At 41.5% G+C, this 15,030-nt stretch overlaps 1 protein-coding gene across 1 annotated transcript in view; it reads left to right on the top strand.

Annotated features, from left to right (window-relative positions):
• Window positions 1–1,553: 1,553 nt before the first annotated feature.
• Window positions 1,554–15,030, top strand: part of COG2 (component of oligomeric golgi complex 2) — a 36,212-nt gene continuing 22,735 nt past the window's right edge. The window contains exons 1-7 of the mRNA XM_075924714.2: window positions 1,554–1,722; window positions 4,356–4,517; window positions 5,421–5,486; window positions 8,056–8,136; window positions 10,814–10,917; window positions 12,262–12,370; window positions 14,638–14,817. Coding sequence (XP_075780829.1) covers window positions 1,651–1,722; window positions 4,356–4,517; window positions 5,421–5,486; window positions 8,056–8,136; window positions 10,814–10,917; window positions 12,262–12,370; window positions 14,638–14,817 — 774 coding nt within the window. The 5' untranslated portion in view covers window positions 1,554–1,650. The remainder of the gene's footprint in view (window positions 1,723–4,355; window positions 4,518–5,420; window positions 5,487–8,055; window positions 8,137–10,813; window positions 10,918–12,261; window positions 12,371–14,637; window positions 14,818–15,030) is intronic.

Genomic DNA, 15,030 nt, shown 5'->3' with positions numbered 1-15,030 from the left:
CCCGCGGATTTAAATAAACATGTCCGCCGCTTTTTTTTCCGGCTTGGGGAAAAGCCGGAAAAAAGCATCTAGACTGGTGCGATCCTCCGGAATAAAGTCCTTTTCCGGAGGATCTCTTATTCCTACTTGAAAGCAGGGCTTTATTCCGGAGGATCGGGCCAGTCTAGACGCTTTTTTCCGGCTTTTCCCCAAGCCGGAAAAAAAGTGGCGGACATGTTTATTTAAATCCGCGGGGGATATTTAAATCCCCCGCGGATTTCCCTATCCTGACTTACCTGCTTTGCATGACTATTCCGTTTTATGGGGCCAGTGTAGACGTAGCCCATCTGTATGTAGTCTTGAAGATGTGGACATACCATGGATTTAAACATAGGCAGGAAGATATTCTCTGTCTTATTCTCTATTCCAGGGGTGTCCAAACTTTTTTCAACGAGGGCCAGATTTGATGAAGTGAACATGCGTGAGGGCCGACCGTTTTGCCTGACATTCTTTGAACCATTAAAATTAAATGCAAATTAACTATTTTATGCAAAGTTTATTGCAAACGGCATACTTTTCATTTCGTCACATGGATGACAAATCTAAACAGGTGTTAAATCACTCTGCCTTTCATATCTGAAGGCCAGATGAAAAAAAAAAATCCAGGAAGCTGAAATATATGTCAGGAACATTGTAAAGTACATTACATATTATTGGTAATAAAGGTTGTCTGTCAACTTTTAAGTTCAAAAAATATGAACAGGAACATAACACCAAGTATACATGTTGTGTCCAAATATATTTATAACTGATTTAGACCAACTGACATTAACTGAGATTTTACAATGTATTCATCTCAATACATATGGATTCGTTGGGGGCCATAAAAGATAGATATTGCCAAATTACCTGTGGGGCCGTATTAAACCGGAACACGGGCTGCAATTGGCCCACGGGCCGGACTTTGGACATGCCTGGTCTATTCCCTTTTAAATGATTCCTAACATTCTATTTGCTTTTTTGACTGCTGCTGCACATTGAGTGGATGTTTTCAGAGACCTATCCACACCAACTCCAAAATCTCTCTCTTGAGTCCTAATAGCTAATTTAGTACACCTCATTCTGGACGTATAATTGGGATTATGTTTTCCCAGTGTGCATTACTTTGTATTTCTCTACAGTAAACTGTATGTGCCATTTTGTTGCCTGTCCCCTAGTTTGGTGAGATCCGTTTACGGCGCTTCTCGGTCTGCTTTGCACTGAACTATCTTGCGGAGTATCTGTTCCAGCCAGGGCCAGTGAACCCAGGAAGGGTGATGCTCACGGGTTGACCATTCGCATCCCTCCTGGCTGTGTCAGCTGGCAGAGGCATCGCTCGGGCGGGAGGGTGGAAGTGCTGCTGCCCGACGCCGGCGCTCGCTAGCATCGCTCCCCACGCCGCGTGCAGTCGCGGAGCTCCGGGGGACGCCCCAGCCCGGCCGCGGGGCTCCCCCTCCCCGGCCTGGGGCACTGGGCTGAGCCACGTGGCGACGGGGGCTCGCTGCAGTGACGCCCGGAGCCGCTAGGGGCCGCCTGCGCCTGTGGCGCCCGCTCGGGCCGGCGGCGCCTCGTCGGTGCCGTGTTGGCGGAAGCGCCGCCGCCTGCAGCTCGGGGAGCCGGGGCCGCGCGGGGATGGAGGCGCGCGGCATGAGCCTGCCCCGCGGGCCCGAGCGCCTCTGCTTCGACAAGGACGAGTTCATGAAGGTGCGGGGGGTGTCTGGCAGGGGGCCGGTGCGGGGGGGGCGAGTTCCCGACCGGGGCAGCGGCCTCCCCTTTCCCCAGCGGAGCAGTGACGGGTCCCCCGGCCGGACTGCGCGGGGGGGGGGGCTGTTGGCAGAGGTGACAGGCTCACTCTGGTCTCTCTCCCCTCCGAGCGGGGGGGGGGGGGAGGGGGAGCGGCCTGTTATCAACGGGCAGAATTCTCAGCGGTTGGGCTGCGCACCCGCCTCTGACTGGAGCGCGGCGCGAGTCGCTGCCTTGGGGGCCGCCACGGGGCAGGGCCCCTGCCTGCTCCGCACCCCCGTCCCGCAATCAGCAAAGCACCCGTGGGCCCCGTGGGCCCTGAGCAATGGACTGATGCATTGGCAAAGGGGGTGGCTGTGTCGGGGGGCCAGTGGCATCACCTGACTGGCTTTCCTTAGTGTCTTAAGCAACACAAGTGATGTCACCTGTTTGTTCTCTCATCCCCCTCCCCTGGGGCAGAAATATGTGCAGGTGAGGGTTTTGGAAACACACACACACATATACATACATACATACACACACACACATATACACATATACATACACACACACACACACACATATACATACACACACACACACACACACACACATATACACATATACATACACACACACACACACACACACATATACACATATACATACACACACACACACACACACACACACACATACATATACATACATGCACACACACACACACACACACACCTACCTTGCTGAATGTTTATATCCCAGAAGGCAAGATAAAATAAGTGCATCTTCCACATGAAGCTGAAGATGGTGAGATTTATGGCGATCCTTAGTGCCTGTGGGAGTTCATTTCACAGTTTAGGGCTGGCCCCAAAGGAAAGCTTTGTCTCTGGGACAGAAACTTCATCTCTATTGTAGAAGGTTCCCTTGTGTCAAAGGAATGACACTCTTGGCCACAATCTTTTAGGTAGTGGGCTAAGGCTATTCAGTGCCTTGAAATTAAGAATTGAGACCTTGAATTTGGGAAATTAGAAACGCTTTTTTCGGTAACCTGTGCTTGTCAGAAGGTAGACTTTTTTTTTTTTTATGGGGCAACTTGTTCTTCACCCTTGTGGTGGTGGTTAACTTGGATGGAGGAAAAACAAAGTTGCCCTTTTTGGACTTTGACTTCTGAGCACAGGATTCTGGAATCACCCCATGAGGATAGTTTTGAAGTATTTTTTGTTGTGGTGACAAAAGATGCTTTATCCTAATCAGAGTTGCTAGCTTTTGCAGTTGTATTTGTAAATCACTAGAATGAAAAGAAAACAAACTGAGTGTCTAGGGCTTACATGAAAGTGATTTTGATTGTTAGAATGGATGACTTAGTCTGAACATGAGAAGTGAAACATTGGCCTAACTGCAGGGCTACTCAACTTTGGAAGCCCCGGGGGCCAGAAGGATACAGCACATGCTGAGGGCAGCAGCTAAGTGTGATTTTTATATATATGCAAATAGCTTCTTTCACACTGACAGGCATGAATACAAAGATTAAGGCAAAACTACACAACACACAAGCCCGATTTAAGTCTGTTCTGCTGATATTAATAAAATGCAATATTTATCCGATTTCCAACAGTATGACAGTACTTTTAATGAGCAATGACAGTCCAGGAATTTAACTACTAAAACTCATATCAACAGGAGACCATTATATTGACTACTTTTTGTTTTGGTTCCTACCCGCGGGTCATGTGTTGAGCCCCATGTAAACCCAAACCACACCACGGGCCGCATGTTGAGTAGCCCTGGCCCTGGCCTAGAGTCTCATTATTTTAATGTAATAATTGAGGGACAGTAAAGTTCCAATCTGCTTAGTGTATATTGACTTTTGTTCTGAAAGACACTTCTAGTATAGGTTGTTCAGATCTGGAGTCTCTAGATTAGATGAGATTTTTTTTTTATTGATGTTTATGTATGGTTTTCCAATTCTGCCTAAGACATTTCAATAAAAACACAGTCAAGGCAGTTAATTGTTTAGGGTAGAAAGGAGGGAGGATAATACAGTACATAATTTGTTGGAAAATAGGTGCATAAAAAGCATCACAAATTTAATAGGGCTAGTCTCTGAAAACATTTATCAGTTTCTATGAGAGGGAGGCCTGTGTTTATAACTGCTCCCAAATGACATTCGAGCAGTCTCAGAGACTTCTCAGTCTCTAAAGTAACTAAATTGCATAAATTTTGCATATAGTGTGGATTCCAAAAAATGCTTGGCATTTTCACCTCCCATTGAGGCCTTGCCACTGACATTCTGAGTTGTACTTGTAGCATATTTTCAGATAAACTAATAGGCAGAGTTTACAGCAGCAGCAAAGGGGTTTGGATAATACAGTAGCGTAATACACATCAAAAGACAGTATCATCTGTCCCTGTGAGCCTAGCATCCCAGAAAGGTAAAATCTGATTCTAGAGTAGGTTTATCAGTTACCTGCAAACCTGGGTTTTTTGCTTCAGATATGTTCAACCATTTAGTTGCATGTAGAATGCTTTATTACAGGAAAGATCCATTTCTTTTCTGTTTCTTTGGTATATTTTTTATTTACATCCTTCTATCTCTTTGCTGATTTCATTTTCAGCCAGACTTCGATGTTGATCACTTTGTGTCTGACTGCAGAAAGCGGGTCCAGTTGGAAGAGCTCAGAGATGATCTGGAGCTCTATTACAAACTCCTTAAAACTGCCATGGTAGAACTCATAAACAAGGACTATGCAGATTTCGTTAATCTTTCAACAAATCTCGTAAGTTTTCAAGTTCAATTATGTGTTTGTGTGTTTTAGTGTGATTTTTTTTTTAATTATGCTGCAAAATACTGAAGGTGTTTCTTTCCTGGCATATTAAATAAAGAATCCTTGAATTATTGCCCCTCAGGTTGAGAATTTCTAGAAAACCCTTATATGTACTTTACCTACTTTCTGTGTAGTCTTCAATAAGAAAAGCAATAATTGTGATTTTTTTTTAAAGATAATGCACTTAGTTTGACAGTAGAAAATAATTAAGAATTCCTCAACCTCATTAAAATGTGAAAAGCCCCATGTACATGTAAAGCTCCAAATATGAATTATGAAAGCTCCAAATATGAAATATGAATTAAAATGTGAAAAGCCCCATGTACATGTAAAGCTCCAAATATGAATTATGAGTGATGCAAATTCTTATGAGTTCTCCAGAAATGGCCATACTTATAAATATGCAGACTATGTAACAGTCAGCAGTTCAATCCAGCTGACCAAGTACCATGATTCATTTTTCAGATTTACATGAATTTGCTGATAGAAAAATAAATTTCAAGTTTGGGTAGCTACGCACATTTTTTGGCTATTGCATTTCTATATGTTGTACAGTACACTGGGATGAATAGTACTCATATCTTGTTTGCGTAGTTCTTCATTTTTCTTCATGTTCTCCACGGCTGAGATAAATAGTAGTGCTGATTTGTGTGTGTGTGTTTTCTTTGAAAAATTGATCTTAGCATATCACTACTGAGTATGAATCAGGAGGAAATAACTCCTTTTGTGAGGATTGTATGGTTCTATAAGATGGTGTTGTATCTAATGGATACAGAAAATAATGAATTATTATTAGGTGAAACAAATATTATAATCAAATAGCTTCCCAACTGTACCTTTTGATAATTTCTCTAGGTTGGCATGGATAAGGCCCTCAATCAGCTTTCAGTACCTTTGGGACAGTTACGAGAAGAGGTCATGGTATGTTTGAAATAATCCATATAAACGTCAAAATGGTCTGGTGAACTTAAGATACAGCATGAATTGTATCACATTAATTGCCTTTTAAATTCTTTGAGTAGGTAATTGTTTATCAGAGTCTTCTCTTTGAAAATGAAAAATGTAAGACATCATTTCCTGTTCATTGTTTTAGAGGACCGGTGTGATATAAGAGTTGTAATTCTATATTTTCTGTAATGCCTTCCATCCAAGGACATCAAGTGCTTTAAAGAGGTAAATTAATTAAGCCTCACAAAAACACTGTATGGAGAAGAGTTAGCATTATTTTACATATAATTTGAGGCACAGCTGGATTAAGGATGTCTACAGCAGAGCCAGGAAAAGAAGACACTTTTCATCCCTCCCAGTTGTATGGATTAGCCGCAAAGAAATCTTTCCTCCCCTTCTCCTTAAGACCTTTGTTACAGTAGTTCACCTAGCGTAACTCACATTTAGCAGCGTAACTCATATTTAGCAGCTGAAACATATTGGTAAAAATCTTCTTCACAGCTGTTCCTAGTAGGGATGTAAGAGACTAGTTGACTAGTCAACTATCCTATAAGCAGAAGCTTATCGGATAGTCGACTAGTGATGCGACTAGTCACTTCCCTCACCCCTTGCTGCTTCTATCAGAGAGAGGCAACAAGATGGGGGGGAGCAGGAGCCGGTGCTGAGGGGAGCCAGCTTAAAATGCTACTTCCTCCCATCACCGTCTCTGTGGGGGGCAGGGGAGGTAGAGGCATAGCGGAAACAGCATGAGCAGGAACTGAAGCAGTCTCTGCTTGTGCCGCTTCTGCTGCCTTTCTGCTTTTGAAATGTACAAGAGCCCCATCAGGGCTCTTGTACATTTCAAAGGCTGAGGCACTGCTGTGGGGCCAGAGTGGTCCCCCGCTGGTCCCATGCTCCCTGCAGGGCTTCTGCTTTTGAACTGTAGCAAGTTATAATCCCATCAACTATTTGATTAGTTAATTAATCTAAATTTAATATCCCTAGTTCCTAGAGGATTTTTGTTGAAAACTTGAGTTTTAACCTCTGCTCTTTGAGGTGAAAAATGAGCATGTGCTAGTATCATATCTTTCCATCATGGTGAAAAAATTGTTTAAATCCACATATTGCCTTTAGTTCTAAGAAGCAAAATCACATTTTGGTACATGTGTACTGCTTTCAAATTAGTACATTTACTTTATTAAATAATGCATAAGCTGAAGGGACATGGTCAACTTAAAAAATCATTCTCCTATCTGAAAGCTATTTGTTTCAAGTAGCACTTAGGTAAATTTAAGAGAGGTTAACAATGAGATCCCCCCAAATCTATTCTGGGACCTGTGCAGTTCAGGGATGATCTGAAAAAGGGAGCAAATAATGATGTGTCAAAGTTTTACAGATTATTGAAAAATGCTCAAAATAGTTAAGTCCAAAACTGATTTCAAGAGGTACAAAGGAAGCTCTCAAAACTGGGTCAGTGGGCAACAAAATAGCAGATGAAATTCAATGTTAAGTGCAAAATAATGTACTTTGGAAAAATAATCCCAGCTACACATAATGTAACAGCTAAGTTAGACCCCTTAAGTAAGAAATCTTGGGGTCACCATGGATAGTTCCCTGAAAACTTGCACTTAGTGCACAATAGTAGTGAAAAAGCAAATAGAATATGAGGAACTATTAGGAACAGGATAGAAAATAAAACAGAAATATAATATCACTACTTAAATTCATGGTATACCCACATCTTGAATAATATATTCAGTTACAGTTACCCCATCTAAAAAAGTTCTGAGAAGGACAACAGAGATGATCAAGGCTATGGGACAACTTCCATGTGAAGAGAGACTAGGAAGAGTAGGGTTGCTCAGCTTAGAGAAGAGACTACTAAGGGGGGATATGATAAGTTTGTAAAATCATGATTGGTATGGAAAAAGTGACTAGAGAGATGTTGCATTTTCCTGCACAGATCCTCTTATGAAAGCAACGGGCAGCAGATTTAATACAAACAAGAACAAGTACTTTTTCTCACAACACATAGCCTGTGAAACTCTTTGCTATGGGATATTGTGATGGCCAAAAGTACAACTGGGTAAAAAAAGAACTAGATAAGCTCATGGAGAATAGGTTTGTCGGTGGTTGAGTTAAGATTGTCAGGAATGTACCCTTATGGTCAGGGTGACCCCCTAACCTCTGACTGTCGTATGCCTGAAGAGAAAGACAGGGTGGTTCACTCCAGCTGCCATGATCTGTATATACCCCTGAAGCTCTAAGTACTGACTACTGTTGTATACTGAATACTGAATCATTGGTCTGACCCAGTATGATAGGTCTTAAGAATAACTGAAAATATTATTTTTTACAGCAATTCATGTCCTGCATATTTGTTTCCACTGTATTTCAGTTAAAAACAGGAACATGATTACAAGCAAACAAAAAATAACTGTTCTTAAGGACAACCAAAGCCTTCTTTTTTTTTTTTAATTGACACAAGTTGATATCTCCTTAATCTTTCATTTTTTCCATATCACTAAGCCAAATATTCTAAATTAATTCATATTTCTTTCAGAGCCTTAAGTCATGTGTAAGTGAAGGAATTCGGGCAGTAGATGAACGTATGTCTAAACAAGAGGACATCAGAAGAAAAAAGGTACAACAGACAAATAGATGGGGGAAGAAAATACACTGATTAAAGTAATTATGTATTCTCTCCATTAACTGTATTAAAATAAGAAATTCAGAAAGATGGCTGTCTGTCCACATTGTACTGTGCACTGTTTTTATACATGTAAGAGTTAGACCTCCATTGCCTGGCGACCCCTGCAATCTTTTAGGATTATTATTGATTGACCACCACTCTTCTTCTTGTACCAAATTCCTTTTATCATTGTTAAATCAATTCTATTGTTAACACTTCACTTTTCGTTTATAAAAAAGACTGCACTGCTATTTCAGTTTAATACTGGTGTGTAATCTTCCGTATAATATAAATGTAGTACCGTGGTACTCCTGGAATAATCCTGGAGGCTTGACCAGTCGATTGTGAGGCTTTGGGCCCCCCCTCGCTGTCCCCCACCTGCAAGATACAGGCCACGCTGATGCTACCTCCAGGGACCACGGAAGTAGCATGGGCTTCCTGTGGGGTTGGGGGACAGTTCTGCAGCTGCACACCAGGTCCCGATAGTGTGTGGGCTGCTCTCCTCCTTGCCCCAGCACCTATTGGCACCCTGCCCCAGCACCCACAAGTACAGTTTGGGCCACATTAGTGAGGTTTGAGGGTTTTGGAGGGGTTGTGTTTTTGTATCTCACTTGTGTGGCCCTGACTGACTTTTCTGTGGGCCAGTGACCCCTGACTCAAACAGGTTACCTGCCCTTCTCCTAAATAAAGACGATGCTGACATTGTGTTTGACATAATATTTTATTTAAAAATGAAGCCTGGCCAACAAGCCCCCAACTGGGGCCGAGTCCTCATCTGCCCACAGCATCATAACATTCTTGTATCCGCCACCCCGACTCCAAATCTGAGCCTATCATACATTGGAACCCCCTGTCCTGAGCCTCTCACATCCCCAAATTCCTGCACCCCCACATCCCCAGTGTTCTGCCACAACACTCTTGCACCATTCACCCACTGCAAATGTGTGTCCTGAGCCCATCATACTCCCAGCCTTTCTGCCTATGTAGAATCATAAAAATGTGAGGCTGAAAGGGACCTCAAAGTGATCAAGTCCAGACCCTCACTGGTCTAGGCTTATTAGTTCTTCTTCAGTTGTTTCTCAAAGTGGTTTGGCCTCATTGGTTTGTTTGTTTACTGGTGCCGCAGCCACAGAGCCTTGCAATTCTCCTTGGCTGCAAAGGGTGAAATGGAGCCAATAGGAGCCATGAGGCTCCAGGGCCACGGTGCCAGTAAATAAACAAACTGGTGCGGCCAGTTAACAGGTTTCTCAAAGTGGTTTCACAGACTACTTTGAGAAATACTGGCCTAGACCATCCCTGACAGGTCTAATCTGTTCTTGAAACTTCCAGTGATGGGGATTCCAGTCTTCCTTGGAAGCCTGTTCCAGACTTTATCCACCCTTATAGTTAACGTTTTTTCCTAACATCTAACTTTAATCTCCTTTGCTGCAGAGTAATCCAGCTACTTCTTGTCTTACTGTCAGTGGACATGAAAAACAATTGATCAGACTCCTCTTTATAACAGCTCTTTACGTATTTGAAGACTGTATTACGTCCCTCTTCAGTCAACTTTTCTCTAGACTTAATATGCCCAATTGTTTAACCTTCCTCATAGGTCAAGTTTTTTAAACTACTTGTCATTTTTGTTACTTTTCTGTAGACTGAGATTTCACCAGTTTCAGTTAGTGAGATATAACTTCTGTGAGTTACAAACAACAGTCCTGTTGTTGTACCTCAGAATATTAGTCTTTTTCACAACTGCATCACATTGTTAACTTTTATTCATTTTGTTATCCACTGTTCACCCCAAATCTTTGGCAGCAATACTATTGCTTAGCCAGTTATTCCCCATTTTGTAGTTATGCATTTGATTTTTTTTTCTTCTTAAGTATAGAACTTTGGTGTCTCTACTGATTATTATCATGTTGATTTCAGACCAATTCTCCAGTATGTCAAGGTTCATTTGAATTTTAATTCTGCCCTCCAAAATGCTTGCAGACCCTTCCAGCTTGGAGTTTCCTGCAGATTTGCATAAGCCTGCTTTCCACTCCATTATTCAGCTCACCAATAAAAATATTGAATAGTAACAGAAGTAGTATTGACCCTGGCAGGACCAAATGAGATATGCTCCAATTTGACAGTGGACCATTAATAGCTATTCTTTAGGTTTGGTCTTTCAGCCAGTTGTGAGTACATTTCATAGTAATTCCAGCTTGACTATGTTTCGAATGAGTGAGTGAGTGAATGTCATGTGGAACTACATGAAAGCTTTACTAAAATCAAGATACATCATGTCTGTTGTGTCCACTCTATCTACCAGGACAATGAAAAAAGGAAGTGTAGTTGATTTGACATGATTTGTTCTTGACAAATCCATGGAGGCTATTTTTTGTAATCTTAATGTCTTCTAGGTAATTACAAATTGATCATTTAATCATTGGTTCCAATATCTTTCCAAGTGTTGAAGTTAGGCTGAGCTGGTCTGTAATTTCCCATGTCCTCTTTGTTCTCCTAAACCAATTGAGATTCTTAAGGAACTTCCAGCTGAAAATATGAAAAATGGCCCCAATACCATTTTCAGAGTTGTTAATTAGAAAATGGAGACTGAAATAGGAGATGGACATGATGATAAATATTGTTTTATTTACAGATGTGTGTCCTGAGACTTATTCAAGTTATTCAATCAGTTGAAAAAATTGAGAAAATTCTACACTCCCAAAGCTCTAAAGAATTGTCCTTATTAGAGGCAAAAAGGTAAGGAATGTGCAAGTATTCAAGATATAGTTCTAACCAGCCAGTGCAGTATATTTCATTATGTTGTACTCGACAGAATTGCAAACACTCTTGAGCATGTTCAGAATTTTAATTATTATGGTGGAATGACAGTAATACCATAGCCAAGGTAGTACCTAGCTCTAAATTTTACAGTATTCTTAAAATCTCACATATTCTGCAAACTGCAGTAAACAAAACCTAGAAGTTAACATTTTCATAATGGCTAAATTTTAAAGTGGATTTTGCATGCTTATAATCAACTTAAGCTTACATTTCTGAAATTTTTAGTGTTCTTTTTCAGAATCCATTTGCCAATAATCTATAACATCTTTTGCTCTGAAATCTTACCCATATGCCTGCAAATGTACTATTTACTCCAGTACTGTTGGGAGTAAAGCAAAAAGTAACGTCTGGTTCCTTGACTTTTCAACATATCTCAAAAGAAAATTGCCAATAGTAAATTGATGTTTATAGAATGGATGATGTTTTGTGCCTGAGTAGAGCTTTTTGAGGAGCCACACTGGTACTTGGACTTCAGACAACTTTGGGTCCAGTTCCTCCCTCTGTCTACCTCTGGGAGGACTTCTCTCCCCAGCTGCCTTGGGGCTGAAGTACCAGATGTGAGCCTCACATGCCTCACTTTGCCAACAAACTAGCTGTAGTTCATAGTCAGGGGAAATGCTAGTTGTGTGAGCCTCTTGGTACACAGGGTCAACTCTGCTGATTTTTAGTTGTACAAGGGGCCATGACTCGGGGGACAGAGTCAGTATGGGAGGCAGAATGGATGTAGGGATACTTTAGCCTAGACACACCCTCTACTCTTATGTAGAGGGGGACACAGTAAAAGCTGAGATTGGATGTGGGGGTAGCAGTTCAATTGTAGGGAAAGGTGCCCTCATTGATGCTGCAGGGAATGGGCAAAGGGGGTGAAGGTTCTTTCATCAGTCAGATTTGTTCCTTTCCAGGGCTGCTGACTCTGAAAAACTGGGTTCCCTTGAGACAGAATGAAAGACTGTCATTGCAGGGAACTATGTTCTGGGTTCCTGAGGCAGGATCTTTTGCTTTTGAAACACAATCCTACTATGCTTGCCTTTCATCACTATTCACAGGAAGAGCAACATTGGAAATCTGACCTCATACACTTCCTCTCCTCTGTTACAGAGCTAAGACTTCTTATTGTGCTATAAGAATGAGCTGTACGAATTTGGGAGGGGAGAGAAGAGGAGCAGCATGCCTCTGACCATTTGGAGGAAGAAAACTTTTAGGAGACTTTTTTGTGTATTGAATTGCTAGTTCTAGCCTAACACACACTTTCTTTTTTAGCCCACTTTTGACTGGACAGATTTTAGAGAGAATTGCCACAGAATTTAACCAGTTACAATTTCATGCAGTACAAAGCAAAGGAATGCCTCTTTTGGACAAAGTGAGACCAGTAAGTACCTCTGTTATCCTGCTTAACCTTCATGAACTCCCAACAGATGGAGTAGGTACAGAAATACTGACGTAATAGCAACAGTAATGTTTTAATACATTTGTTCTGAGCAAAATAGGTTGCTGGTTCTAAAACAGTCCTTTACCAGCACTTATTTTCTGTGGGTGTTCCTGCTGTTGTTTTCCAACATCTTTCAGATGAACAGTTGAGAACAGGAATAGAAAATAAGACATTTTTTAAATGTTTGTCAGCATGACGTCTTTAAATTTAAAACAAAGCCTTGGTACTCAGAGGCTGTAGTAACTCTGGTTGTCTTGAACTAACCGAAGCATAAACAATTGAGTGTGTCCACAGCAGCTACCTTGAATTGATTAAAGGTTTGTCTTTGTGTCCACAGCATGGCTAATTAAAGTGTAGCTGTTGTTGTCTCTGATGACTTCCACAATCACTTCTTAGGGAATGTCTGCATAGCAGTTAAACACCCGCAGCTGGTTTGTGCTAGCTGGCTTGGGCAGTGTGCTGTTTAATTGAGATGTAGACATTCAGGCTCAGGCTGCAGCTGAAACTCTGGGATCCTCCCATTTCACAGGATCCCAGATCCTGGGTGCCAGCCCAAACCTCTTTCCTGAGCCCCATGAGCTTGACATGGGCAAGACAAAAGTTTTGCACTGCAGTTGAAGCCTAGGGGGTTTAAATTCAGACTTTAGCTTATCCCTGCTGTTGTCTGCACACAAGGTGTACTAACCTAGAGCTCAGACCTAGGATCCGTCAAGCCTGAGTCAGACCTGGACCCAGGGCTCAGCCCTGTTTCATTGCAGTGCAGACAAATCCACACTGGACTCATGCTGGAATCCTGTGAAAATATCCCTCCTATGGATTTCTTGTCTTTTTTGTACAGTCAGATGTATTGTACAGCCAAGTTTTCTCAGACTGCACCATAAATATGATGGTGAGTTGGAGGGGCCACAATTTGGGAGGGCACTGGGAAGTCTGAGAGATGGGTATTTGGACTTCATCCCTCATAATGTCATGTACATGCTGGAGCCCCAGGTTGGAATTTAGGGTTCCACAGTTCCTCACCTGAGGTTACAGATGAGCATAGGTGCTCAAGCCCTAATTTAATAAACAAAGGACTGCTAACTTGAGTTCTGTTAACTCTGGGCTTACATAACTGTGTAGATGTAGATATACCCTCAGTTCTCACTCATACTCCTCTCTGTCCAGCCTCACTCAACTAATGCCTGTTGACATCCTAAACTATTTGAATCTGGCATTTGAATTACCAGTTGAGAATAGAGCAAGAGGAAAGATGGATACATTAGGCAGTACCTTCCCTAGAAATGCTCTCAGACAGACCCAGCTATGTGTTATCAAATGATTACTTGCAACTGGTGGCCAACAGTTCGATTGCTATCTTAAGATGCATTCTGGGAACATTTCCAAGGGGTGAAATTTTAGGGGGATACTTTGATAGGGAGCACAAAAGGGACTTGACCAGTGGTCAACAGTTTAATCAACAGCTTCATGTTGAGAGATATTAGAGGTACAGGGAGACACTGGAGAAATATCCTGAAAAGGCATGACAGAGCTGGGGTTATTTCTGGGGAGAGTGTTGAGAATGAGTGGAGCTTAAGTGGAGGCGATACCACCAGAGAATGACCCACCAGCAAACTAAAGAAGGTTAACTGGCTGAAGCAACTGCAAGCCCTGGCAGCTGCCAAACATCACAGACCCTCATGTGTGCTAATAAGATGTAGTTGCGTTGGTTCACAGTTTTTGAACCTGAAATATTTGGGACTCAATCATCGCTTTTCTTATAAAATCCAGGAGTAAATGTCACCATTCTTGCTAGTAATTACCAGTTGATTGAAATGGGTTTATGTGTTGACACAAAGTATAGTTTAGTTGATTGGAGGGAACAACTGTTGATTCTTCTCCCATGTCAGTCAGATCCTAGACTGGTTACCACCTTGATTTTTCACTATATGAAAGAAAATAGTTGATTTTTTTCCTCTAGATTAGCATTGTTAAATAGAGTAAATTCATTATATGGAATTAAATATACAGTAATACATAAAGATAAGTGATTAGACTTATTTTAATAATTGGATTTTAATGTTAAATTGCTTACAATTATTACAGTTCTGAATGTACAGAACACATTTTAATTTAAAAATGTATGTTGAAGTTGGCAAATCTTTTTGTGCATAACTCCTGTGAAGATGGTGACAGTGCTCTGCTTTTATTATTGCTTTTCTTTTTTGTAGCGTATAGCTGGAATAACAGCTATGTTGCAGCAGTCTCTGGAAGGGCTGCTCTTGGAAGGCCTTCAAACTTCCAATGTCGACATAGTACGTCATTGTTTACGGACATATGCAACAATCGACAAAACACGAGATGCAGAGGCATTAGTTGGTCAGGTGCTTGTAAAACCATATGTAGATGAGGTAAGATAAGATCAAAATATAAGTAATTGGCTTGTGAAAATAATTTATTTACCTCTGGACATGCCTAACTTCCCTCATGGTCTCTCTGACCGAAGTTAGCACATTCAAAGCTCCTGTTTCCATCTCAGTAGTATCCCCTTTTATCAGTACCCAATTTCAGGTATCGTAAATAAAATATATTTGGCATGGGCAATAGAAAAAACAAAATGAGCT

Source organism: Pelodiscus sinensis, chromosome 3, assembly GCF_052426305.1.
Source record: "Pelodiscus sinensis isolate ZL-2025 chromosome 3, ASM5242630v1, whole genome shotgun sequence".
Lineage (NCBI taxonomy): Eukaryota > Metazoa > Chordata > Testudines > Trionychidae > Pelodiscus > Pelodiscus sinensis.
Note: the sequence above shows the minus strand (reverse complement) of the source record. Positions and strands in the feature narration are given on the sequence as shown.